Raw genomic sequence first — 12,751 nt, 5'->3', positions numbered from 1 at the left:
TATTCAATCAAGATACAGATAATAGGATGTGATATGAAAGGCCTGTCAGGCTAACAAGGTTTGCAGAGCTGCTACAATGTGAACATAAAAAAACAGACATACTATCTATTGCATACAAATGCAAAGTGCATTGAGACTATGCAGAATGAATGTTTTCATTGTCTTTTTCTACAAACCTTGCTTGATACAGCAGGAGAGAAATAGTGAATGTGCAACGTGCCTATGTGTGTGTCATTTGATTTTTGGTCTTCATTTTTCCTGTGATCTGTTCTTCTTCTATTATTATTTATTGTATGACATACTTACTTGTATCATTTGCCACCATGTAAATTGCAATCTCATTGCAGTGTTGTTGAGAGTTGGGATAAATTGTGTTATTTAAAACTGCAATAAAACTGCCTTTTTTTGAAACATGAAATAATAGTATGCATTGGATATGTACTTTTTTATCCACACTAGCTGGCTGGTCAGTCGGTCTACCACTTCCAGACCGAAAATATCTCAACAACCATCATATGGATTGCCATGAAATTTTCTACAGGCATTCATTGCCCCCAGACGATGAATCTCACTGACAATTGTGATGCTTTGACTTTTCCTTTAGTGCCACCATGAGTGTCATGGTTGTCAGTCAAATTTCTCTACAACTGTTGTTTGCTTTGCCATAAAGCCTATAGGTACAGATGTTCATGTCCCCCATAGCATACAACGTGACCTCTCTGACCTTTCACACCATGATCAAGACACAATTTCAGTTTATCCAATAATTAGTGCTAATTTGCTAATGTTAGCATGCTAACACGCTGAACAGTGATAATGATGATGGTAAACAATGAAAAATCTGACAAAGCAGGTTAGCACGATCATTTAGTTCAACATTCTTCTTTGCTTTAGGGTCACACAGTATTGGTCATATTGTTCATGAATTGCCTCCACATTCACATTCAACAGTAACTTTTCCTTTAAGTCATGTTGCCTGCATTGGGCCACTTTTACTACTTACTTACTACTAACTTGATAGTTTTTAATGCCACGATTCACAGCAAAATAAGATACAAAAATGACAGACTGAGGGGAGAAAAAAAAGCATTCTCATTGCTGACATCATAGTTAAGTCATTTACTGTAGGTTCAAGACACCCAACACACGATCTTTCCCCCTGTGCCTCGGTCACTCTTTGTGTTCACGTCTCCCCTTTGTAGCTTAAGTTTGTGAAGCATGACTTTGTTTCTCCTAAAATGGGTTCCAAACAGCCGAAGCCTAACGTGGGGGTCATAGGTTAGAATCATTCATTCATTAACACAGACAAATAAACAGAGCTAAACAAACAGCAGCTGAAGGTCCTATGGTAAACATTGAAAATGCATTATATAGGAGCAACATTCCAGATCGACATACAACCCAATTAACTCCCAGGCTGTAAAGGGTTGTGAAAAATTGGCTTTAGTTATCTGCCTTTGTCTTTAACTGTTTTGTGCCGGTGACATCAATTGTTGGGTGCAGTTTCACTAGATAGATGAGCAGGTCACTGGACACATGGTTCAGCACGTCCCCCCTCTGTGATAAAGCACGCTCCCATTTTGTTGTGCCACACACAAGCATGTTATCTGAGCATGGGCTGAGGTGAATAAGTTCACATGTAAGGCCACTTTGGTGTGGGTGAGGGCATACTGGAGCCACTGGTCTTAGATCTGTATAAGTGCATGTCATGTTATCTCTGCCTCCTTTCTCTGTCCCACCATTGGCACTCCCTTTTACACAGAGTCAGGACATTTATCTCCCACACACTGTCTTGCACATACATGCACATACACCACCCCACAGTCCACCCAGATGATACACACACACCCGGCTTGGTTGATTTCAGCCTATAAATGAATGAATGAATGTGGTGAGAAAGACATGCTTTAGTACACTAAAAATAAATGGTGGAAGAAGTACAAATATACTTTGATTAAACAAAAGTACTAATATAGCCATGTCAACACACTTAATTACAAGTAACTATCCTGCATAAAAAAATCATACTTAAGTACATTTAAAGCAAAATGTACTTGAAGTGATGATATATTATTGTATTTTGAATCATTAGATTACTAATACTTGAACAGCAGCCAACCCAAAGAACAGCATTTAACTGTTACAGCTACTAGAGGTGGAGCTAGTTTGTACTGCAGTATTTCATGTACAGTTAGCTAGTTTAGTCCAGTGGTTCCCAACCTCCCACCACAGGGTGAGCAGATGAAAACAAAACAGTCCTGATACAAGAGAAAAATCACCATTTGGTTGAGATGTTAACTCACACACATCTGAAATGACCCTGACTACAAACTGCTTTATTGTATCAGAGGCCAAAAAGGTTGGAAACCACTGGTTTCATCTTTAGGTTATATAAATGTGTTATCTTATCCATTGAAAAGTAGCCAATTCAAGCTGTGAAATAGATGTAGAGGAGTAGAAAGTACCATGTTTTCGCCTGAAATGTAGCGGAAACATAAAATAGGCCTAGCAAAAAATAGAAATACTAAAGTAAAGTGAAAGTATCTCAAAGTTGTGCTTAAGTACAGTACTTGAGTACTTTTCATCTTTTCAACTTGTCTTATATATATATTTATATTTATATAAATTTGTATTTTTGTTTTAAATGTGTTGCTACAGCTGATTTCCAGGCGTTAAAAGATTAAATTAGACATTTAAACACGAATTTAAGGGCGAAAATCAGTTAACATAAGATATTAATTGGGGGCGGTGACAACACGTTTCATTGTCCGTGTTTGACGGATTTACAGGAAACTGTCCAATAGGATAGACCTTTGACAGAGACTCGACCAATAAAAAGTGATATCCAGGGCTGGTCCCGCCTCCACATAATTAAACCCACAGCGTGGAGGAGGAGGTTAAGTGTTTGGAGTTGAAACAAGAGCACGGAGGGCACAAATCTTCTGACCACCTCGCAACTTTTTTTGGGCCACAAAAACTCGCTCTGGCCCGAAAAAATATAATGAAATATACTCCCAGGTTTGCTCAGAAGACGTAGGAGTTGACGTTAAAGTGACTTTTTAAAGCTGGAGCCGCTTCCTTGTTCGACAACGGGGTGAAATATCTCAACATCCTCACAAAGAAACTTTTGCTTGCTAGGCAGCTAACTCGCACTCAAGCCAGCAAAAAAAAAAAAAAAAAAAATATGATCACCGCCGAAGACTTGATCAGAGGCCATAAATAACAACTCTTCTGTCGAGATAAGTGTTGTTGGTAGTTGTATAAACGTAGAAATGGTCTGTGTATGACTCAAGACTGAGTTTTGTAACGGTTTTTGAGTAGTCATCATCACCAGGAGGAGGAAGACTTGCAGCTGGTAGCCAGCACACCACCAGTGTTTCCACCAGAGCGCCCCCAGATCTCCATCAGGCAGGACATACATTGCTCATTTCAGCTAGTTGAGAGCCAAGCTGTCCCATTTGTCACTGGAAAGATGTCAGGCCGAAGTGGAGCTGGACAGACTCGGGGAGCTGCGGTGGGTCCGCAGCCCCTCAAGGCAACCATTCCCTACCAGCTGGCCAGCAAACCTCGACCCAGCCGGAGAGATGGAAAGTCAGGTATGAGCTTTACACCTGCCACAATGCATGGATCATATAACCATGAAGAAATGATATGATGCAAAATGCAAAAACAAAGGAAACACAGTTTGCAGGTAAAAAAAACAAACTTAATTATTAGTCTCAAACGTGAAAATAACATTAAGATAAGTATGTATCAGTAGAGCCCAGTGATTAGGAAACATCTGTTGAAACATCCAATCATATAATAATCAATAGTGTCAACACTGAAGCAACTACAGCATCTCTATCTGTAACTTAACCTAAACAGACAACACACAGCCAGTGATAAAATATTAATTAACCTTCATGTTAACTCTGTGTATATCATTGTTTTGCATAAATCTAACTGTTACTAGATTGTAGTGTTTGTCTATCATACTATAATTTGGATTTGATCATAAAACAATAAAATTGACATTATATAAATATTACAGCAAAATGGCAAATGCCTGTCACTATAGAGATACTATATTAATATGTTAAAGGCTACAACTAGTGATTATTATAGTATATAATTGAATAATCTGATTAATACAACATAATATATTAATTATTAAAATACTGTCCAGTCTGTTAAATATCAAATACTTAAATAGGCCCATCAGAATCCAAAGTGACGTCTTCAAAATGTTCTTGTTTTGTCAGTAGCTACTCAACCCACAATATTCAGTTCACCTAGCAGACGAAGAAAAGTAGGAAATGTGAACCTTGAAGTGTCTTGAACCGACCATTTTTGACATTTTTTCTTTTTAAGTGATCTAAACCATTAATTATCAAAATTGTTGTCAATATAACAATCAGCAACATTTACATAGCATTTTAAGCATATAAACAAAATGATTACTTAACTATTAATTTCAGCTTTTGGTGTGTTTAGTGTTGACATGAAGTAGTCTAAAACTTACTTATTGTAGCTGTATTACACCTTTTCTGACACTTTTAAATTAAAGCTGCAACAGTTAATCGATGGAGAAAATTAATCAACAACAATTTGATAATCCTTTATTTATACATGTATATATTTTTAATTTTATTTTAATATATTGATGTGTGAGCTGACTATATGAGCCGTCAGTATCTATAGTATTGTTCATGTGTCAGCAACTGATGCAAAGATATAGATGTGTAGAAGATATGAGTCTGTTTCCACATGTAAAATAAAAAGTTATTATCCTACTAACAGCTGGAAAGGCCAAACCACAGCAGCTGAGCCCCGGCATGAGGCGGACGATGTCTCTCGATGCCATCATTGGGCCGTACCTGCAGGGACACTGGCCCAAAGAACCGGAGGGCCAGGGCAGCCTGTCTCGCAAGGACAAATCCACTCAGGTCAGCTCCAGATGAAGAGTGCTCCTCGGTGTTCACATATTTAGGATGGCAAGTTTGAATCGAAGCCGTTTTCTCAGAGAGAAATGTGTGGAATGCTACTTTACCACTCGTGTTTCCATAGTCAGACTGTAAGCCTGATTTGTGTTTTTTAAATCTTTGAATGTGTCTGTGTAGCTCTGGTATTTTTTTGGGAGGGGGGTTGAGGGGTGGGTTGTGTGTTAAAAGATTAGTTGGCACTTTTTGCTCAGAAAGAAGTTGCTAGGAGACGAAAGGAGGGAGTGTGCTTGCACAGTTATTACAGAGTGAGAACCACAGCCATGAGAACAGTCCCTGAAGTCAGCTGACGAGGCCGTTTTGGCTGCACCCATCCTCTCTGCTCTGTGTGCAGGCAGTCGCCACTGCTCTTTGGTTGCCCACATCCTCCCCCCCCTCCCCTCTTTGTTTTTCGGTTTCTCCTGCTCTTTCGTTCTACAAGTGTGAAAAGAGAGACTCTGTGGGTGTGGATGGTGTGATTTTGGCTACAGATCAACCTTTCAGCATGAGAAACTGATCTGTGCTAAGCGTGCAAACCAATTGGTAAAATATGTGTTAAGTCCTGATGTAATGTGCCACCAGAGCGTAACAGTTTCCACTCAAGCTGAAACTTTAAATATTTATTGTCACATATAATGTTATTTAAAGGGTCTGAGTCATCATATTGGTTTCTTCCCTCTCCCAGACCCCAGACTCATGGACAGACAAAACGCAGAGCAGGAGAGGTAGCACCAGCAGCAGCAGCAGTCACAAACGGTCGGCATCATGGGGCAGTGCTGAGCATCTCCGGGAGGTGAATCTCTGCCTGTATTGCTCAACATGTGTGTTTGTGGCGACCAGATTTGCTAAAGTGGGCGTTTTTGCATTTTTGTATCAAGGAGAGAAAGCTCTTGAAAAAGGCCTAACTCAATTATTTTGACAGCATTGAGCAACAGGAGACAAATGACCTCATCTCCAAAGAAACTTCCCTTTCGGGCAGTTTTTTCAGAGCTGCCTACTCCGCATTAATCACTACTAAAGTTATACAAAATACCTCTGAAGAATTCATATTTTAAGAATGTGATACTCGTAAGTTTGAGGGACTTCCTGCCCGCTGACTGACAATAACCTATGTTCATTGCAGATTGCTAAACTAAAACAACAGCTGCAGCAGCGCAGCAAACCTGCAGTCTCTGGGGGACATGACAAAGACCGTCAGTGTGGGTATCCTCAGGGGAACTGTAGCCTGGGAACTACTCAGGTACTTTACCCTCTCATCACATCACAACACAGCTTGCTTCATGAATGCACGTGTGTACACTTTAAAGAAGCAAAGCTGACTATTTTTATGTCCGTGTAAAATATCACATATTAAATTTATCATCAGAGTGAATAAGCGGTGCTGCTCATCACAGGAAGTGTACAAAATCAAACACTGAAGCAACAGGAAGGGCACTACATCACGTTGCTTCTCCTTTTCAGAAAGAAGTGCGTAGTTCTGCTTTTCAGCAGCTGTTCTGTGCCGCCTTGTTGTGTGGTACCACCCTCCACTGGGCCAAAGAGGTTTCAGACTTTTGTGTTGCAACACGATTAACTGACGAGGAAGTTCATGAAGCTAATCAATGCCAGAAAGTGTCTATAAGTTTTCCTGAAGACGATCATTTTAGAGCTTGATGAATCTATGTGATCTCTGCTGCACATGTTGCTTTAATATTTAACTCATGATGAATGGGCTTTGTTGTTTGTTAGACTCAGCCAATTCCCATCCCTCACACTCCCCTGTCTACACTGGTCCCTCGGCTACGCTGCAGTGTGGAGGGCCTCAACCAAGAGCTGGAAGGCATGTTCATCTGCCAGCCAACACATCAGCAGCACAGGGTAACTCCTACCTCACCCTCCACACCACATATGGAAAGGATCCGAAGGGATTTTACTCCTATAAAGACCGAAAGATTTTTGAAAAGGTGTCTTCTGATATTAATTATGCAGTGTAAACATTGTCATTTCCTTTCTTGGCAGCTCCTTGAGGTTCCAGATGGTCATCGGGCTCCAGTCCCTCCACAGAGCTGCAGCAGTGGATCTCAGAGTGACCCTGCTGCCACCACACCTCTCTCCTCATCTCCCACTTCCTCCTCCTCACCCTGCTCCTCTCCCTTCTACGTCTCCACCTCCCTACCCAATTGTGAAGACACACTTCTGGACTTGCACCCAGGTTAGTTTTTAAGTCTAAGGTGTCATTCAATCTAAAGATCACTACAGACAGTTTTTCTTACCTTTTGGCTTCAAACATGTACCTTTTTTGAGTTCATGCTTTAAGGCGACAGTTATTGGCGTGTATGTGAAATGTGTGTAAATAACTCCATTAAAATGAGTTAAAGTAAACATTCACACCTATTGCAGCCATTCAGGACACACCCTAAAATCACAAAACTACTCAGACATAACCTAAAATTGTAAAACCACTCATGCACATTCCCACAGCCCACTCTTAAATAAAAAAAAACAAAACAAACATTCACAGTTAAAACAGGGGTTTGTGGGAGAAGCTCAACATCACATTATGACAACTTAACCAAAGACCGTAAGTTAAAGTCCAGTTACAGTAGTTGTCTTATAATCTTGGGCACATTTATAAGGCAGTGTGTAGGATCCATACCAAAACTGTGCATATGCATGAATGCAATACATCACAATAAACTTTTATAAATGTGCACACGTGGACCAGCCTCATATCCCACCACAAGTCCCACAAGTGTTAAGCATCTGCTGTAGGCTTGTATAGACACATGCATGACTGATGAGATCACACACTCAATATCTAAAACACAACAGACATTGTATTCATTTATGTTTTCCTCCAAAATCCAGCATACAGGTGTTTCTCTAATTTACACAATCATATGAGTGAAGCGGGTGAAGACAGTGTTTTCAGAGCTGTCTGTGAGCCTGACAGCAGACCTTAAAGTGACGGTTCGGTGTAATTTTGACCTAACGTCATATGCACTATGACGTCTATCTAAACACCCCCTCGCCCCTTTTTTTTCCCCTTGGTCGCAAACCGGTGGAGTTAGAGCTGTCAGCCGAATGGCTTAGTACAAGCGCTAATGGGACCTGGTGTACTTACAAACTTTCCAATGCATTAATTTATGAGTAAAGACCCTATTTTGTACTACTGTAGAAGTTTGATAATGATCCAGGCATTATTAGTGGGGTAATTTACGAGATACACTGGGGGGTGAGGGGGTGTTTAGATAGACGTCGTGGTGCATATGACGCTAGGTCGAAAATTACGCTGAACCATTGCTTTAACCCGGACTGCACATGGTTAATTTCAGTGATTTTACACACAAAAACTATATGAAAAGTAAAGTCATACTTAGTGATATATGCATAGTATTAAATATATGATCTAAATGCTGTCAGCACTCTGTTCTGCAATTCTTTAAAGGTACTTGATGAAATCTTTGATCAGTTAGTGAATGTGGTTGAGGTGAAAGGGAATCTGTATGTTTATGCTTAATATCATAGAGAAGCAAGCCATACTTTCTTAAATCTTGCCACATTATGGCATGGAGTGTGAACACCACACAGGAAGTAATGTACATATCTTTCAAGCCCCATTTTGTGTGTACACAGTAGTTGTTCTTGTCCTCATATGACTTATGTGTTTACGTTTTTACTACGCAGTACTAAATTTATTTGACACATAAATCAGCTGGAACAAGTCAGCTGGAAATCTTATTTTGTTCAAAGACCTTTTTAAATGACCCCAGTGTTCACTTTAAATGCATCAAGGATGACTCATCTCTTCCATTTACTGGTGTGTCATCTTTCAGTTATTTAGTTGTTCTTTCAGTTTTGCTTATTGTTATAGACTCGGTTAAGGGCTTGTGTTTTTTAAATCAGTAAAGGTCACTAATCAGCAGAACAAAACACACTATCCCTGGTTTTCTGTGGTGCAGTGTCTCAAATTTACAAAATAAATATATTGAAATTACATGTTACAAACTCATAACCACTATAAGCATAAACAGTGCAGTCCATGTTAATGTTTGTTGAACTGAACATTTAGTTTTCGCTATGACGATTACCAATGTTACCAATCCAATTACCAGAGGTGGAAAGACTACTGAAATATTTTACTCAAGTAAAAGTACCACTACTCTGATGAAATTTTACTTGAGTATATTTTTAGTCCAGTACTTTTACTCGTACTCAAGTGAAAGTAAAAAGTAGCTTTTTAAAAATGTACAGAGTAAAGGTTAGAGTGAAAGGTATACATTTACAAATTCAACTTCAGTGACAAAATGAAACACACACGACATTTAAAACATTTATGGAGATGTGTCATTTTAGTGAAGACCATCCCATAAAACCTTTTCAAACAACACAACCATTGAATTGAACGTGGCATAAATTGTGGATTGTGTTTTAGGGATGCTCTAACACCCATAAATTTGATCTCAGCATTGAATGACACATTCTTATTAGGAACTGAGCACCTCTAAAGCTCTGATCCTAGTCCTACAATCGCCCCTGCTGTAACCCATCCTTATTTTCACCAACATTCATACTGCAAATCTATAAATCAATACGGGTCAAGGTCACAAGAGCAATAACTTTTCTTTGAAGAAGACCAAACTTTTAAGTACCCCTGTTTTTTAAAAAGGCTGTGCTCCATTCGCTCAATTCTCTCATTTCCGACGCTGTCCTTTTCACATGAACGCATCATGCTCAATGCCTACACCTGCATAGTGAGACAGATGACGGCACAACGTCTAATGGACATTTCTTTTATTGTGCGTTTTATTGTGTGTATTGTTTTTAAAATGTAGCAAAATACAATACTTAAATTACAGATTTTTAAAAGTACAAGTACACCAAAAAACTACTCCATTACAGTAATGCCAGTAAATGTAATTTGTTACTTTCCGATCACACTCGCTTTACTTGCTTACTATGTGAAGATAAGAAAAGATGCATTTTAAAAGTTGGCAACAAATCCATTATTCAATTAATTGTGACAGAAATAGATACTTGAGTTGATTTTGTCCTCTTTGCTTTTTAACCGATGGAGTTGTGTAAACCTTTATATTGATTTTGATATTAAAAATGGAAAACTTAGTAGGTTTAAGGTAATTAAATGTAGTTAATCATCTCATGGTCAGTTACTCTGGTTCAGTTTTGTCACAGCTATAATTGATTTAGTTCCCACAGCAGTGGAGAAATTTCAGAAGTGAAACCAGATAACATAACTTATTATATAGAGCCTACATTGACAACAATAATGTGTATCTAACTAATATCAGTCAATTATTAGTGTGTATGTCAACTTGAATCTTAGCGTGGACTTAAAACTGTCTTCAGAAATGTCACTTTTAGAACTCTTTGACTATATTGACACTTTTTTTTTTTTGCTTTCTGTTTTCAGGGTTGATAGACAGCGCAGAGATGTGCCTCCTGTCTCCACTCTCCTCCTCCCAGAATGAGGCTGACCCCTCTCTCCCTCTGCTGATATCCTCTTCACCAGGACCCAACAAAAGCTGCTGCTTCCAGAGAGAGCCTCCAGAGGGTTGCGAAAAGATCCGGGTCTGGGAAGAGACCAGGTCTGTATTTCTATTTTGAGTTTTTTTGGTTTGTTCTTTTCCCTTTTTTGTGCATCTGAATATAATTGAAGCTATTTTAGAGTATGCATTTATCATTACACTTTTGTAACATTGATGGACAGTTTAAAAAAAAAAAAAAAGGAAGTCTCACAATCTACGCAGCAGAACCAGACATATAATCTTCATTCAATGTATAGTCTTCCTTGTTAAAACATTGTGTTATGTTAGTTGTGGCAAATGAGCCACTGGCCTCAAGCCGAGTTAAGCATACTACAGTGGTCTGGTTAACTTCACCTCTTTCTAATTATTTAATTTGTTGTCAACCTCAACCTCAACCTGTGTTTTAGCACACGTCACATGACCTCTGCAGCCACAAAAAAGCTTTATACAATTTATTTGACATCAGCTGTAGCCTTCCCCAAGACCTGTAAACTACCTTTCGATGTGTGAAATAACAGTATTTCTCCTTTTTAAGTTGACTAGTTAGTTTATTATTTTGACTTATATATATTTTGTGTCTTTTACACAGAGAAATATCTATTAAAAGATGGTGTGTGGGCGCCCTCTGCTGGTGATTTAAGTTTGACACTCAAAGTCAAGACACACACACTCAACATGTATGGTCATGTGAAACTGGAGTGCAATACTTTTTTGTAACTGCATACCCCCTTGTTGTGATTTTAGTGCTTTGCTTTCTCTGAGCACACTAAGAATATGTTTTAGGCACAAGGAGTGACTACTTTGAGTTAATTTGTAAGGGACTAGTGTATTTGTTGTCACTAACAATATCTGCCATGCTTTATGTTTCACCACTTTTGCTTCAGTGGGTATCAGTTTTGTTGTCGGTTTTCTCACAGCCTCCCTCCTCTCGTTCTTTTTAGCGTTCCACATGAGCAGAAACCAGCCCTCATCTCCTCCTGCCCTGACCCCAACAAGGTTAACTTCACCACCCACGGGGGCTCTGCCTTCTGCCCCGTCAGCCTCCTCAAGCCGCTGCTCCCCTCCATGGACCTGTTGTTCCGAAGCCTCTCGGTCTCTCCGTCAGGCAGTTGCTCAAACCAGGGAACAAGCTCCTGCCAGGCAACCTCCTCTAGCAACCGGGCAGCTCCTCCAGATGCTCCTTCTTCCGCTGCTGTCATGGGAGAAAGCTCCGGAGAGGGCCTCGCTTTCTGATCATGGCGGAAGATTTCTTCTGTGGAAATTACGAAGCGTAATGCAAATTTTCCAGATTTGTTGATGTTGGTTTGTTTTTAGGAAAGATAATTCCTTTTCTAAACAGGTAGATGTTATAAAAATAATATTGAAAAAAAATAATAATATCATACGCAATCCAAAGGATATGCTTTATAAGCTACTTGTTTTAGGTTTCCATGCATTTCTAAATTAAGACCTTTTCTACGTTTTGTCACTTCATTATCCAAAGATGTTTATTTGGCCAAACACAAGCGTGTGAGAGATGAGACGGTCTTATTGTTGAACTTCTCTCTAACTCTACTCTTAACTCACTCGCTGCACAGATTTTTTTTTTCTTCTGTTTTCCCCAAAGAATCAAACACACACTCATACTTATTGATACTGATTGTTTTAGACTCAGACTGCAGTGTGTCATCTCTGTCCAAAATGTTACAAATCCTGAACTGAAGCAAACACTGTCTTTGGACAAATTTGTTTTTAAGTATTCAAAAGATGTTTTTCTGCATTTCAAGTCAATTTATAATTATTATTATTATTTTTTACCTAACTTGACCTTGCACCATCTGCGGTGTACAAAGCACGACAAATCAGTTGGGTTTTATTTACCTGATGAAAACATTTCACAATGAAATCACATTTTGATTATTGTAGACTGAAGGGAATTTTTCCAGCTGTTGGACTTTGGTAGCATCAGTACCTTTTTTACAAAAAAAAAAAAAAAAGACTTCAGCTTCTGCATTCCTGCTTTAAAAGTTGTACAGTACGTTATTTTTGTTTTGTCATATTGTTTACTTGCAAAAAAAGTAACTTGTGCACGTTTTTGATGGATAAAACTTGTGTTTTCTTGATGCTTTAGACGTGTGCTCGATGGTATGTTTATAGTTTTGAGGATTCACAGCATAGTAGAGACTACCTAACTAGTTTTAGTGGTGTAGAACTATCATCCTTGATGTTTAATGTTTCTATGAAGATGTTCTGGGTTGTGTTTTTTTTTTTTTCCTCTGCCAAGCT

The 12,751-nt window shown here is 39.0% G+C and overlaps 1 protein-coding gene across 2 annotated transcripts; it reads left to right on the top strand.

The window, feature by feature from the left end:
- The first annotated feature begins 2,916 nt into the window (after positions 1-2,916).
- On the top strand, positions 2,917-11,911 carry LOC128381936 (protein FAM117A-like). 2 transcript variants are annotated; one of them, XM_053341977.1, is made up of 8 exons: positions 2,917-3,596; positions 4,783-4,928; positions 5,647-5,754; positions 6,085-6,201; positions 6,690-6,818; positions 6,960-7,152; positions 10,372-10,546; positions 11,428-11,911. In XM_053341977.1, exons 1-8 carry the CDS (start codon positions 3,473-3,475, stop codon positions 11,717-11,719), a joined length of 1,284 nt encoding a protein of 427 aa, XP_053197952.1. In that variant the 5' UTR covers positions 2,917-3,472; the 3' UTR covers positions 11,720-11,911. The 2 variants fall into 2 exon arrangements, with proteins under 2 accessions (XP_053197952.1, XP_053197953.1); XM_053341978.1 differs by having other exon boundaries at positions 3,563-3,691.
- Positions 11,912-12,751: the final 840 nt, after the last annotated feature.

Source organism: Scomber japonicus, chromosome 20 (genome assembly GCF_027409825.1).
Source record: "Scomber japonicus isolate fScoJap1 chromosome 20, fScoJap1.pri, whole genome shotgun sequence".
In the NCBI taxonomy this organism is placed as follows: Eukaryota; Metazoa; Chordata; class Actinopteri; order Scombriformes; family Scombridae; genus Scomber; species Scomber japonicus.
This window is presented reverse-complemented; position numbering and strand designations above follow the sequence as displayed.